At 50.3% G+C, this 14,700-nt stretch overlaps 6 protein-coding genes across 6 annotated transcripts; 2 read left to right on the top strand and 4 right to left on the bottom strand.

Moving 5' to 3' along the window:
- Positions 1-804: 804 nt before the first annotated feature.
- On the top strand, positions 805-3,320 carry ccg9 (putative trehalose synthase (Ccg-9)). The gene is made up of 6 exons (XM_025659613.1): positions 805-958; positions 1,018-1,427; positions 1,478-1,753; positions 1,812-2,276; positions 2,329-2,438; positions 2,507-3,320. The coding sequence occupies exons 1-6, from the start codon at positions 854-856 to the stop codon at positions 3,205-3,207; spliced, it is 2,067 nt and encodes a 688-aa protein (XP_025518300.1). The 5' UTR covers positions 805-853; the 3' UTR covers positions 3,208-3,320.
- An 83-nt stretch (positions 3,321-3,403) lies between these two features.
- BO85DRAFT_415673 (dynactin subunit 5) lies at positions 3,404-4,195 on the bottom strand (the record flags this gene model as incomplete). Its single annotated transcript, XM_025657705.1, has 2 exons — positions 4,079-4,195; positions 3,404-3,985 (listed from the first exon to the last, which is right to left on the bottom strand). Exons 1-2 carry the CDS (start codon positions 4,115-4,117, stop codon positions 3,404-3,406), a joined length of 621 nt encoding a protein of 206 aa, XP_025518299.1. The 5' UTR covers positions 4,118-4,195.
- Positions 4,196-4,965: 770 nt separating this feature from the next.
- On the bottom strand, positions 4,966-5,824 carry BO85DRAFT_446935 (putative transcription regulator PAB1642). The gene has a single exon (XM_025659612.1). It carries the CDS (start codon positions 5,747-5,749, stop codon positions 5,006-5,008), a length of 744 nt encoding a protein of 247 aa, XP_025518298.1. The 5' UTR covers positions 5,750-5,824; the 3' UTR covers positions 4,966-5,005.
- A 327-nt stretch (positions 5,825-6,151) lies between these two features.
- BO85DRAFT_475807 (uncharacterized protein) lies at positions 6,152-7,990 on the bottom strand. Its single transcript, XM_025662747.1, has 2 exons — positions 7,511-7,990; positions 6,152-7,459 (listed from the first exon to the last, which is right to left on the bottom strand). Exons 1-2 carry the CDS (start codon positions 7,903-7,905, stop codon positions 6,334-6,336), a joined length of 1,521 nt encoding a protein of 506 aa, XP_025518297.1. The 5' UTR covers positions 7,906-7,990; the 3' UTR covers positions 6,152-6,333.
- Positions 7,991-8,680: 690 nt separating this feature from the next.
- On the bottom strand, positions 8,681-9,877 carry BO85DRAFT_485517 (uncharacterized protein; the record flags this gene model as incomplete). Its single annotated transcript, XM_025663331.1, has 4 exons — positions 8,681-8,971; positions 9,023-9,217; positions 9,274-9,736; positions 9,795-9,877. 4 exons carry the CDS (start codon positions 9,875-9,877, stop codon positions 8,681-8,683), a joined length of 1,032 nt encoding a protein of 343 aa, XP_025518296.1.
- A 1,699-nt stretch (positions 9,878-11,576) lies between these two features.
- BO85DRAFT_415662 (putative PHD finger domain protein) lies at positions 11,577-14,626 on the top strand. The gene is made up of 2 exons (XM_025657704.1): positions 11,577-14,185; positions 14,233-14,626. The coding sequence occupies exons 1-2, from the start codon at positions 11,909-11,911 to the stop codon at positions 14,371-14,373; spliced, it is 2,418 nt and encodes an 805-aa protein (XP_025518295.1). The 5' UTR covers positions 11,577-11,908; the 3' UTR covers positions 14,374-14,626.
- Positions 14,627-14,700: the final 74 nt, after the last annotated feature.

The following is a 14,700-nucleotide window of genomic DNA, read 5'->3' as shown; positions in this document are numbered from 1 at the left end:
ACGAGGAGCGCCTCTCTCTCTCTCGCTCTCGCTCTCCCGCTCGTCTGCTCGAGCGCTCCGTAAAAGGGGCTGCCCATGACTAAGCGCCCCGCGCCAAGCAATCGGTGGTTTCAGTATTTGCAGCGTATCCTCAGGCACACACAAGCACCTGCCTGTAGCAGAACTACTAATGGAGGACTCCACTCGGACCCAGTTATTCCCGATCAAGAGGACCTTTTGCGATATATTGTAGATGCGCCTAGCAGTCAAATTATCATTGTCAATAGAAGCGAGTCGTCCGACTCCTTGGCGACGGACTTTTTTTATCCTTAGCGTGGCCTGTGCCATGAACTTAGCCTTGATCTCACAAGTCACAACCAAGCAGAAGTACGTTCTGCAGATTTAGCGCACTCGCTATCTTGTGTAGTACCTATCGGAAGTCCCCGCTCCCGACGATCAACACCATCCATATCGAGTGGTGATGGTTATGCCTCGTGGTACCTTGATATGCTTTGGGAGAAAGGAACCTACAAGCTACCAAACATCTCCTGATCCACCTGCAGTTCTTCATGGCCAATTATTCTTCAATGATCCTGGTCAAAAAGGCGGATTCTCACTGCCGCCGGAGTAAATCGTATGCTGTTTGCAATACGTCATGGCGAAGTGGTAGCACACGCCATGGACTGGTGAAGTCATCCCACCACCACCCATGGTCTGACAAACCCCGGACCGGCGACCGAACCTGAAGTCCCTTCATTGAGATTTATAGGAAACAGTTCCTTTTTTCTCAAATCCTTGAGTAGCAGTCTAATCACATTATTGAATCCCCTAGACACTGTACTCGATCTATAGTTCTCAATCATCATTGCCTGACATGACCACTGACGGTATCCAGCCGTTCCAGCGCCGTTCATCCTTTCATCAGCTGCAGCTCTCGCATCAGTTTGACAGGAACTCCTGGGAAGCCCCTCCATCAAAGGTAAAGTTCTCTTTTGCCTGAATACCCCATGACATCTCTAACCGATGGCATTCCATTAGACTATCTATGCTGGTCTCTCAGTACTGTTCGATGACGATGGAGTCACTGTAGCCCTTGCGATTCGCGATACGACCTATCTTCTCGATTTCCATCAGAAGGACATCGTTCCACAGGGTGGCCGGACCGTCTGTGCTGAAATTACCGACTATGTGCTGAACCAGTTGCGGGAGTACAGTGACGAACGCCTGGAGAAGTTTATCGGGCTGGCAATGCCAACTTCAGTGGCTCGGAAATGCTCCACCCTATGCTCACGTCTCTGGTCGGAGCTGGATGTGATTCCCTTGGTTCTGCCCGAGGAGAGTAATATCGGAGTTGATCACTACGTTGATCATCCTGTCCGGAAGTCTACTGGCTGGGAGCTTAAGAGCATCGATGAACAGGCCGAGTCCATGGGACGCAAGTGTGTCAGGTATGTCTTGCCCAGCTTAAAGCAGTGTGCATGTGCTTACAACACTCAAGGTTGTTTGGCCCTGAAAACATTCCGTTGTTGCAAGTCGGTTTCTTGGGATTAGTTGAAGTTGACACTGCCTTCCATGTGCGCCTTACAAACCTGGAGGACTTCCAGAAGACAGTCACACAGAGGACATGGGATGCAGTTAATTACTATGCCGACGATCTCAAGAACAGAGGCACAAAGATTGCCTTCTTTAGTGCCACTCCTCAGGGCGGAGGGGTAGCCCTCATGAGACACGCCCTCGCCAGATTCTCCTACTCATTGGGAACTGACATCAAGTGGTAAGTCTTTCATCCATATAGCGTTTGATGTCGAGTATCTAATAGATCCTCAAATTAGGTATGTCCCCAAACCGCGGCCTGGAGTTTTTCGCATAACCAAGAACAATCATAATATTCTGCAAGGCGTCGCTGCTCCAGATGAGCGCCTGAGCAATGAGGACTGGGAAAAGGTTATTGATTGGATCAACGAGAACGCGAAACGATACTGGCTCTCACCCGGCGGTCCTCTGCGGCCTCCTGAGGAGGGAGGAGCCGACGTTATCATCATCGACGATCCGCAAATGCCCGCATTGATCCCCATTGCGAAGAAGCTAGCACCTAACCGACCGGTCATTTTCCGAAGCCATATCCAAATCCGCAGTGACCTGATCGATCAACCTGGCTCCCCACAGGCAGACACCTGGTCGTGGATCTGGAAACAGGTGCAGCAGGCAGATCTGTTTATCAGTCACCCTGTGAGCATCTTCGTGCCGAAAGATGTTCCAGACGAGATGGTGGGCTATATGCCTGCTTCAACTGATTGGTTAGTTCCAAGAGATATCTGCATGATATATCCAGCTGACATTCCGAGTTAGGTTGGATGGTCTTAATAAAAACATGCGTGAAGAGGATGTCGCCTATTACGGCCGTGTCTTCAATTCTGTTTGCAGAAATTCAGGAATGATGACGCTAAACTATCCACATGGTGAGGTCGATTCTAAAGTCACACATGCATGTGCTTCTGTTATTGCGAGAGCGCTAACCACTTAGCAGACGAGTACATTGTTCAAATTGCCCGATTCGACCCTTCCAAGGGTATCTTTGACGTTGTAGATTCATATGCGAAGTTCCATAGACGGTTCACCTCATCTCTACCCGACAGAACGCCGCCCAAACTGCTTATTTGTGGGCACGGCTCCGTTGACGACCCAGATGGCACTGTGATCTACGATTCCGTGCTAGCTCACATTGAGAAAGATCTCCCAGACCTATCTGACAAGATCTGCGTTGTCCGACTTGGACCTTCGGATCAGGTGCTTAACGCACTCCTTTCCAAGGCCAAGGTCGCTCTGCAGCTGTCCACACGTGAAGGGTTCGAAGTCAAGGTATCCGAGGCAATCCACAAGGGTACCCCAGTGATCGCAACCAAGGCTGGCGGAATCCCACTGCAAGTGGCAGATAAGAAGAACGGTTTCCTTGTGGAAGTTGGCGACACAGATGCAGTTGCACAACACCTATTCGAATTGTGCACTGACGACGATCTATACGAGCGGACCAAGAAATTTGCGCTTGAGAACGTCTGCGACGAGGTCAGCACAGTCGGAAACGCCCTGAACTGGCTGTACCTTTCATCCAAGCTCTCCAAGAAAGAGGAAGTCAAACCGCACAAGCAGTGGATCAACGACATGGCGCGCACCGAAGCAGGCCTAGAATACACCAGCAAAGAGAGTCGGCTTAGACGGATCTCACTGTAACTTTGGCCAACGACCAACGAGCCAGACAATATGAACTATGTATCTAGATTGTTGTTCTTTTTCGATATATCGCGCGCGCACAGAGTTCATAAATAAAATAAAATAAACTAGACCAAGGGGGTATAGTACTAAAACAGTAAACCCGAACACAAACCAATCATAACCATCATCAATGACACATCCAAAAATTAAGCAATCACCTCCCAACCAACCTATACCTCTCCCTCGCCAACCCCCCCTCGGCCCCCTCAACCCCATACCCCTCCCCAACCTCACCCACAATCCTCGCCGGCGCACCCCCGACAACACACCAACTCGGCACCACCATGCCCCCCGGCACCACCGCCCCATCCAACACATACACGAAATCCTTCAAGATAGCCATACTCCCCACCACCGCATCCTTCCCAATATGCACATGATTCCCCACCGTCGCCGCCTCCACTACCGCCCGCTCGCCCACAAACACATGATCCCCGATCTTGAGCGGATAGAACGAATACACACCCCGGTGTAGTCGCGACGGCGGTCGCAGGATCGCTTGTCGCGAGATGTAACTGTATCGGCCTATTGTGATGGCCACGGAGGGGCTGTTTGGTGCACTGCCGCCGCCGCCGCCGGCGGGGTCGGAGGATGTGGATGTGGATGTGGATGAGGACGAGGAGCGGTAGAGGTCGCCTCGGATGACGGCGTCCGCTTGGATTACTGTCTTGCCGCCGAGGATGATGTGTTGGGTTCCGTGGATTAAGGACCGGCGGGAGATTTTGTTGCCTGTATCCTATGGTGGTGGGAGGGTGGGTTAGTATGGGGGTTTTGTTTGTTTGTTTGTTGTTGTTGGGGTAAAGGGGAAGGGGGAGGGGATGGGGCGTACTGTTTCAATATATTCACCCTTGGGCGCTTTAGGGGGCATTTTGATGTTATAGGTTGGTTTTTTATGTTGTAGATTGAGAGGAATTGAGTTGATGGTGAAGGGGGATGATGCTGTTATCGCATTGCTTGGGAGGTGATCTTGGATGCGGTGAGTGGAATTACTGTCGGCAGTTTCAGTTGGTGGTGGGCGGTGAGTCGGACCCACTGCGTTTAATTGCTCCGTACAGTACAATAATATGCTTGTCAAGGAGCTCTATGCAATATGCATATGCGATATTGGAATACATTGTTTTGGCTTTGTAGATCTTAATCTTATCATGGTAGAGCAAATGAAGCAGTATCATTAAAGTAGATCTAGTTAGAGGGTCTTGATCCACTGTTTTCCCGATATGGAGGCTAATTTGGAGCCACAATATGGCCGTCCATATTGACCGGGGCTACTTACTAAAACAAGAAATTGATGATTTTGCAGATTTTATTAGTATGATATGCTAGCGGCTCCTAAAAGATGCAGCTATATATGGAAAAGGTATCGACACCCATCGTATACCCTTGATGCGGCCCACACCTCCCTTCATTAATGTTGCCTCTCAAAGTGGGGGACCGATGGTACTGGGATCATCAAACTCGATGAGTGCATAGTATTTTGAGGATACTGAACCCCACTGAGACTCATATCGAGATCAAGCGGCCTTCAATCACGGTATCGTGATCCCATATAGCATATTTTTGCAGTAATCAATCCTATCATCCAGTATATCCATCCATCCCCATCGGATTCCAAGCTCATATAACCCCGACACACTTTTTTTTTTTTTTTTTTTTTTTTTTTTTTTTTTTTTTTCCCTTTTTTTTTTTTTTTTTTTTTTTTTTTTTTTTTTTTTTTCGACCATACACCTTATACCTTGCATAGAACCAATTCCAATCCTCAAACCTCCGGCCAAAACATTCCCTCCAGCCAAACAACCTGCCTCCACCACCGCTCACACCTCCCCAGCAACTCCTCCCTCTCACTACCCGCAACACCCGCGGCAACCTCATCCACCAACCCCGCAATCTGGTCAACAAAGCGTCCAAACTCCTCACTCGTCCAATTAGGAATAAACTGCACTCTCAAAGCACCGCCATCCGCATCATTACTTCCCTCTCCACCCTTATTTTCCTTCTCGATAACCCCCCTCGCATACCCCCATGCCTTATAATAACACACTTCCGTAGCCCACAACACCACCAACCCCTCCAACAACGTCACGCCGCTCGAGCCCGAGGAAAGGAACAAATCTGTGTATGCGTGCGTCGCTTCGCTAGGGCCGAAGGTGGTCGCGCCCGATGGGGGTACTTGCAGGTCGAGATTGTATTCGGCGGCGACGGTCTCGAAGAAGGTGAGTTCGCGTTGGATGTTGAGGAGGGCGGAGGTGAGGAGGGAGAGGATGCGGGATTCGAGGGGGGCGGGGCTGCTGGCAGTGGTTGTGTAAGGGAGACGGATTTTCGAGAGGAGGAGACCGATGAAGCGGACGTAGGATTGCGCGTAGAGACGGTCTTGTGAGAGCCAGGCTGAGAGGGTGGCTTTGGGGAGGGTGGAGGTGCCGGCGGAGTGGAGGAAAGGGTGGGCGGTTGAGGTGTGGAGGGCGGAGGGGTTGAGGTTGAGGAGGTGGGTTGTTAGGGAGGTCATTTTGGTTGTGTGTGTGGTTGTGAGGTGGTCGGTGGTGAAAGTGGAAGTTGTAGGAGAATTGTTGTTTGTTGTGAGGAGGGGTTTGAGGAAAGATGATGGTGATGATGATGTGGGTGGGGTAAGTATGGGGCTTGTGGAGGGGGGGAGATCGGCGGCAGGGATTAGATTAGGGTTGGTTTCTTTAGGAACTGGAAGGGTCCAGGAACAGCATGTGACGTTTACCACAGGAGCTTGTCTTATTCTTGTTATGTGGGGTCACCTCAAGTAGGTTTGTTGTATCTAGAGACTATCTTCGAAGTACTATACTGCGGTAGATTATCTTTATGGGTCGCTAAGGATGGTTAGAGAGTACGAACTATTATCATTCACCGTATCCTATGCGGCATATCCGATGAACCCACCGAAACTAGCTCACATTTTTCGATTATTCAGATGCCTTATTCTACAAATTTCGTCGTCAGGCAGTCGATGATTCCTCATGATAAGTATGAACACTAGAGAAGGTAAGAGATGATGTCCGGTAATTTCATATTGGAAAGAAACTTCTGGAGAGGACGAGAGGCTAACAATGCATGTACAAGCCCTCATGTCGAAATTTCTTCACCCGCTCCCATAAAGCTGGCGACGAGAGCCTCCATAGTGTACCGCGCATCATTCCCGGCATTGTGCAAGTACCAGCCCCTTATGTCCAGTTTCGCCAGCACGCCTCCCAGCGACCGTACCGACTCTTCCTTCCGCAGCTTACGGAACATCTGCGCTGTGTCGATCTGGTCACGAAACCCTCCCACGTCAACCCCAACTTGCTTGAGATACTTGACATCTGCTGAAAGGTTATGGCCAACCAGTACGAGCCGACGATTCATTGCATCGTCCAAGCGCAGACTTGATCGCACTACGTCCACCAGATCTCGTTGCAGCACCCATTCGCTCTCTCCAAATTGAAACATGCCAGGACAGCCCGACACAAACTCATGGTTCACGATATGGCCGTATTCTCTCACTCGCAGATGCCGGGACTGGATACGGCTCCGCCACTGGTCGCCGTTCACGCCCGGCGGTATTCCCACCAGACTCTGCATGTCCAATACTGACACTCCGACCTCAGTCACCTGGCTATGGCAGCGCTCATTCGACTCTACGTCGATGCTGATAAATACGGGCTCTCTCCAGAATGGATACGGTACTGCCTTGGTAGCATCTAGCGGCTGCACCGTGGGCACTGTACCCGGGGTGTCCCAGTCAACCATATCTGCTGTCCCTTCAATGTCATTCATGGAACGCAAACCAAAGTAGCACTGCATCCGTCGAACCATCTGCTGCATATCAAGCTCTTTCATCGTACGCATCAACTGTTTCTGCTTAGAAGATTTCTTTTTGTTGCGGGTGGCCTCGATAGCGGCTTCCATCATGGTCTCGAAAGCAGCGTATTCCTCATCCGTATCCCCAGAAGGACGCTTGTGCTCCGATGATGGAGTATTAATTTGTAACTCGAGCTGTTCCTTAGTCTCACGCGTGGTGCTGCGGCCGAGGTAGACAGGCTGAGGATACCCATCTTTGAAAGACAAGACCAGCCCGGCGGACATGTCTGTTGGCAGCGACAACTCACACTTCAGAGCACGATTTATCTCGTCCAAAAAGGAGTCAACTTCATTGGTAGGAGTGAGAAGCACGAATCTAGATCCGAGAGACGCTGGTGCGTGGACAAAATAACTGGCACTTATCAGATCTAGTTGTACAAAGCAATGGATTTGAGCGACTTACATATCCCACGAGCGATTCCAGAATTTACCCGCGTCAAAGAAGCGGCTGGAAACGTCTTGGCTCAAGGATCCTTTCAGATGTCTGTAGGGGTATTTGGCAATAGCCAAAAGGGGGCTAAATTGGCCGTTGGTGGGGAATACGTGTTCATCTGCCGGGACTGGGGTAGGGAGCTCGGGTGGAGAAGGGAGTTCAAGAGACACAATCTGAGTGGGTTGACTTGTCTGCTGGGTAGTTGTTGCTGACGGCCTGTTTTCCGGGTTCTCAGTAGGCTCTGCCTGAGGGCCTACAATGTTATCATCGGGCCGAACTTCGTTTGCAGGACGGCGGCCAGTGTCCAATTTCAGGAGGTCTTCATCCTGCGCAAAAAGCAGCTTGAGACGTTCTTCGGGACCCATTGCGTTAATGCGAGTGATGAAATCGGAATTTGATTCTGTTAGCTAGGAAGGTGTCGATGGGGAAGATCGGGAGCGAGCGAGGAAGAGAGAAGAGGTATTTAAGAAACAGTGCGTTGGCAAACGCGTGCAAACGGTAGTCTCCGCCATGAGCCATGCAGCCTAAAGTGGCAGGCATGAAGGATTCATCTTTCATACGACTTCACCACGCAAAGTAGATGATTGAATAAGGAATTCACGTGAATGGACATTTTCAGTGTCCTATGTAGAAGTTATTGTGTTGACATAGTTGGCGTCTTAATGCGACACTAAATGAGGGTCGTTTACCGAGATCAGCCTCCCGGCGATTTCAATTGTTCGGAGAAGCAACAGTCAACGAGGTCATCCTAGAAGTGTTAGTACTAGTAGTTGCGAAACATTACCCAGTGAATGACAAACATTCCAATTGGACATGGCATTGTTTCGGAGCGTTGGCCTACAGAAGCGCACTTCCCTCAGTTGTCATGACCTTTCTATGGGCCATTCATAGTCATGACAAATCGCTCTATATCACTGCTGCTATTGAATGTTTCAAGGAAATTATGCTGGGCTGAGGGAATGCTCTATTCGTTCATTGATTGAGTCAAGGTTGTCATCACAACTGCTCCCAATCAACGGCCATATATCGCGGCACATGACGTTGTTTTCTGAGCATACATACCCAATGTTCGCACTCGTACAAAAGAAGGAAAATTTTGGTTATAATAATTACTCAAATCCAGGTTATATAATATACAGGTTAGTCAAGGGAGAGTCTAGACTGTCGAGTACTGTTCGTGTGACTTGGAAGCTCCTGGAACACGAAAGACCTCCGAGAGACTTGTTCCTTCCGGGCAAACACTGACTTGAGACCATGTTCAAAGTTCAGTATGCAATATATCGTGCATACAATGATGAGGCAGGAGAGCACAAATGCTACAATGCCAAACAGCAGCATCATATCCTTCCCTGGTGTACGGGCGCGTAAAGACTTTCCACATAGAACAATGATCCGACTCAGTAGGTAGGCCGCAATGCCTAGGCGACAGACCTATTCAAGTTAGCCATTTGGACGTTGTAACTTTGATGTTCCATGACTAACTGCAATAATAGCCGTGGGGACTCTGTATTCACGTCGGACAAAATATGTGCCCATAGTCATCACCAGCAGTGCGGCTGGAATGAGTGCTAAAGTCAAGGAGTACTCAGGCTCCTTAAAGTGGACACCAATGAGGTCATACTGAATGATAAAGCCCACCAGGAAAAAGAAGTCGAATTTTATTAGAACGAGATATGCCTGTCAGAGTTAATCACAAGTTCCCAATGAATTTAGTTCTGCAGGACCTCAAGTACCTCATATCCTCTATATTGTTTTCGACTCTGAAGGCTCCCCTGAACATACTGGTATATAGCCCAAGAAAATTCTCTGTGAACCCAATACGCGATCGGCCACATGAGGAGTGTCGCGATACCGACAGTGATGGGAACCAGAAGCTCAGCAGGCTGGATTTCTTTCCACAGGTCTCTGGATAAGTCCACCAATGGTTGATTTTTAGAGTCGCGGTCTTCTCCGATAGTCAAGGTGGTCATATGAATAGATATGTACTGCATCACAGAATAGGCGAGTACACATCCATTGCTAATGCAAAGGGCTAGAAGCAAGATGATATTCTTATGATGTACCATGTCAAGACCGAGGAATATTTCATAAACGACGGCGAACATGATGAGTGCTATGTTAATGGGGACCTGATATGATATGGGGACCTGAGTGGCATTGGGATTGACCCATGATTGCCACTGAACGAGGTTGTATCTGGAGTGTGGTTTAATTACGGGGTAAGGGATGATATATTAACAATATTCGAACTCACATGTTCAGCACGATAACAAGCAGTCCTTGCACGAACAATATGCCGCAGAACCATTTTTCGTTTTGCGAAGTTGGCCAGTACATGGCGCCACGGGGCTAATCGCAACTCTGCTGTTCCAGGCTTCGGTATGTGTTCTAATCAATGCCCTGTTGCAAGCTTGGTATCGGCAGCTTTTAGTATCCCAAGAACATGCGGCGAAGGATTGAGCTATTGAGCTAGGGTAGCTTAAATCCACAAACTATTGTCGAAATTTACGATAGATAGTCAATCCGTTCACTCACAATTGGTGGACCCTTGTCCCATCTTCCAAAATTCAGGTAGCCACTCCGGATGTCTCACTTCTTGCCCAATCAACATTCTAGAGGTATCCACAGAGTAACAAAAATTTCAAAGGCTAGGCATACATAAGTTGGTACATTTTGGCCGAATACTTAGTAGCTGAAGAAACGGCGACCGTAAAGCATTGATTCTCTCCAACCAGCTGCGTGTTTGACTGGCCATTAAATTTGATCGATTTTGCATATCAAGCCGGTAGGTCCACGCTTACACTCATTTTGAACACTCAATCCTTTATGTAAATGAGTCTATAGGCTACAAAGTTTTCTGCCTTTTGATCCTTACGAATAAGTTTAGAATAGGCTGTGCCGTAAAGCATAGATAGTCGGTACCGAGTCGGGGATCCAGGGTCTTTTGGTATGTGGGGCCTTGTGTTGCCTACGAACGGCAGGCGGATTGAAGTTGATCACAAATCCACTATTAGGGGTGCTCTGTTTCTGCGCGGGTCCAACCGCCCGGCATCACCACTAACATAGATTTTTAGATATGTGTGGCTGCACATTTTAGATGTGGCCAAAAAACTTTCTTCCAAACTGAAGACTCCCTACCAAGCCAATCTCATGCCAGCAAAACAGAGTATGCGCTCAGGGAGTATCTGTTCATTGGTGTTACCATGTGCTGTCCAACCATCTTGGGGACCTCCAGTGAGTTTAAAGCTTTTTCTATCCGTTGTCCTCATATTCAATGAACCAAATGAGCCAGAGAGTCGTTCGAACCTTGGATTTCGTATAGCAAACCCGAAGACTGCGTTTCTCACGTTGATGTTTGAATGAATGTGTACCTCAAGTGGTATGTGGCTCGCGCTCTTAGCAGCTAAGGTTATACCACACTCTCGAAGCGCATCTCAATATTCTTGCTTCAAGCCTCCGTATTCGTGGGATCAAACTGGGTGACTAGTATTCAAAATTTTCTAGATCCATTGCATCTTTGTGCCTGAGACCCGTATGCGATTTGATATTGGCGGTGGAATTTGTCAACACTAAGTAGATTCTGCCAATACTGACTATTAACTAATTATAACACACTGCTAGGTACCTCATGGATCTTGATTACTGGAGTAATCAGGTCATAAATCAATTCTTGATGCTTCAACTCATAGTTAGCGTTTGATGTAGACATGGAACCACGTCATAAACCGCGCAGCAAGGGGGAGAGCATAGTGCGCTGTGAAAGCTTGTGATTCATAGCAGGCTTAATATTCTATCATCATTGCACTAGCGTGTAAATTTGAGCATCGCCGGCAAATTCCATCAATGTATTCCAGATATCGTGCTGGGAAAATGGTGGGTTTTCCGACATGAGACGGCAGCATACTTTGCTTGTGCCTGTGCCTGACCTGTCAACCTCGGATCAACTATATTCCCGGGCGCGACCCGCGGTGGTTCCAGCCGGAGGGAATCGAAGGCCCGGAACTGGCCAACATCTCCAACTGATCTCAGCGGTGCTCCTCCACTTCAGTCCCCGTCATTGGCATACTTCTATTGCTTCTCATTCTCCCTTACCTCCTCACCTCGTCCTTCGGTTGAACTTTTCCTCCTATTTCCCCTCTTGTCTCTAACTTATTTTCACCTTAGCTTGCAGGCTCTGGTCTGTCAAGCTCCCTCCATGTAAAAGTGCGGACCAGTCCCTCTTCCTGGCCGCACCCACCCCCATGGTGCCCGCCCATCTCTGACCATTTATCCGCCTATTCCTTCAACGCTCCCTCTGTCGCTCACTCAATCGCTCCATCTATTGCCCCTTCGCATTCGTATACCCTTTCCGTCTACCTGTTGGATGGCATGGCGGACTATCACGACGCCGGTGGGCTAATTCTCGACGGCCCCTTTGATCCCGACGCCCAGGCCACCGTCACGGACTACATTGACTACACCGAATACCTCCCCGCTGACCTCATTCGCTCCCTCACTCTCATTCGCGGCCTCGACGAACGTTACTTGGAAGCTACACAAGGCGTCCATGATCTCACCAAGGCTTATGGCCAGCTGCCCACCCTCCCCTCGGACGTGCGTCCCGACGCGCGTGCTCTGCGCAAAGATATCTCCGAACAACTTGATCGCGCCATCAACGCCCGTGAATCGGCATATGCGGAGGCTTGCCGTCTATACGATGTCATTGATCGCCACTTCAATCGGCTAGACAGCATCAAGCAAAAGCTCGAAGCTCTCCCCAAGCCCGCGTCGCGCGAACCCACTCCTCCTCCCGCGCCGCCCGTCACGTCAACCAAAAGAAGCCGCTCGACCAAGAAAACAGAGGAAGTTTCTGGCCCGCCCACCACGACGCGCATCACGTTGCGCTTGGATGGCCACGATACTGCTCGCGCGACAACTGTGCAGAAGTCGCGCACACGTCGATCTCTCATCTCTGCCGAGCATTTGGCCGATTTGCACCCCGATTCGCCTATTGCCAGCACAGAGCATTCTGATGTGGAGCCGGATAGCAAAGTAACACCCTCAGAGTCACCTCCGGAGCCGGCAGCAGCGCCCGCCAAGAAGGAGAAGGGCCGTCGGCGATCGCGGACTTCTGGACTGGCTTCGACCGGTGCTCAAGGCCCTTCTGCTCCAGCAATATCGACTAGCAATGCGTTAGCGATGCTCAAGCCACCTCCTGACGACGCCAAACCTGGAAGTGAGGATATGCCATGGTTGCGTTTGACTGAGTGGGAAATGACAAAACTGCGGAAGAAGATGAAGAAGAATGCAGTTTGGCAGCCCAGCGAGGTCATGATTCATCGCGAGCTGGCCTTGCGCGGCCGTGGCTGGGAGGCTTACCGGGCAGCGAAAGCGCAGGCCGAGGCCACTGGTGCTGAATTCTTGGACTGTGACGACATAATGAACACGTACGTTCCGGGCAAGCTGACCAAACGCAGCGAGGCTACCGGCGATACCGAGGGCACGTTCGAGACCAAGCTTAGCAACCGTGGTATGAAGCTGAACGAGGCCAAGAAGCTTAAACGGGAGAACCAGGCCCGAGAGCAGGCGGCAGCCGCAGCCGCCGCCGCCGCCGCAGCAGCAGCACAAGAACAAACAGCCAAGGATGGAGTGCAGCCAGCAGTGGCTCCCAGTAATTTAACCACAGCCAGTGTTCCAGAAGTCCCAGCTGTGAGCAAGCCCACTCGTGCAGGGAAAAAGAGGAAACTCGAAGAGGTGACACCCCCAGAGGTTCCCCCCATTCCTTCAGCTCCCGTCCCCTCCACATCTTCTGCCCCATCTGCTTCTGCTGCTCCCTCCACGTCTGATGGTCCCTCCAATGTTGAACCCTCCCAACCCGACGGTCCTCCTGCTTCTACACCCTCTGTTCCTCCTACTGCTACCTCCGCTACTTCCCCTGTTCCTACTGCCCCCGCTGTCTCCGCTGCTCCTACTGCGCCTGTGGAAATTGAAACCCGTCCTTCGCTGCGAAGCGCGACTAAACGCCGCCGAACTAGCAAAGGATCCCCCACACCCGTTGATCCAAACATCGTCATCCCTGAAGAATCACCTACAACTGCAGCACCAGCTCCTACAGCTGTAGAAACCTCCGAGTCGCAGAAGCCTTCCTTACCGCCGTCTCCAATTGGACCCAAGCGCGCCATCGCACAACCCACGATCACAGCCGCAAAAGCGGCTACGCCAACCCCCCCGGTTACCCGACCCCCATCTCGCCGCTCGGCTGCTTTATCATTAGAACCAACCACCAATGCCAGCGCCGTTGCGCCTTCTACCAAGCGCGAACTCCGTCAGAAAAGCGCCACACCTGCACGGAAGACTCCTGTGCCAGAAACTGCTCGAGCCGCAAGTGTGAGTGCTCCCAATCGCAGGCGTAAGCGCCCCGCACCCGGTCCTGTGTCTTCAGGTCAAGATGGTGGTGCAGCGGTAAGCTACGGTCGCCGCAAAGCGAAGCCCGGCAAGAAGCGGATTGGGACGCGTGAGGTTGGCCTAAAAGATGGTACTCTGGCACGCGAGGACATTCGAATCGACGAGGATGGAGTCCTCGAAGAGATCGACCCGAACGAACCACGGTATTGTCTGTGTGGAGACGTGAGTTTCGGGACGATGATCTGCTGTGAAAATCAAGAGGTATGTGTTCTATAATTCTACTTTGATGGCGCCGCTAACATGAGTAGTGTGACCGAGAATGGTTTCATCTTGACTGTGTCGGGCTGTCCGAGGTGCCGAGTCGCACGGCCAAATGGTACTGTCCGGATTGTCGGGTAAAGTTCAACAAGGGCGCAGACGGAATAGTGAAAAACAATCCGCGGAGATGAAGCTATACCATACTGACTGGACAACTCTCCGATTTCGAATGGGTGGTGGATATTCATGAGACCACGATTAGGCGCTTGGGCAAATTGTTGCATAGGGCTTGATTTTGCTCTCTACTTTGTTCTCTTGATTGCAGCGTGGCGAAGATTTTATGGAGTAAAACCCCCTTTGTTGATTAATTATTTATCATAAGAGCTAGTTCGGAACCTGGTGATGGCGCTACACTGAGAGAATAATGCAGTTAATAACTTTCCTAGTCGTGCACATGAAGCGCATCAATTAAGTAAACGTCTCGCAGCCCCTTTTAAGTTGAACAACAACCATCAACG

Source organism: Aspergillus piperis (assembly GCF_003184755.1).
Source record: "Aspergillus piperis CBS 112811 unplaced genomic scaffold BO85scaffold_4, whole genome shotgun sequence".
Lineage (NCBI taxonomy): Eukaryota > Fungi > Ascomycota > Eurotiomycetes > Eurotiales > Aspergillaceae > Aspergillus > Aspergillus piperis.
The sequence above is the reverse complement of the archived record's forward strand: the minus strand, read 5'-3'. Positions and strand labels throughout refer to the sequence as shown.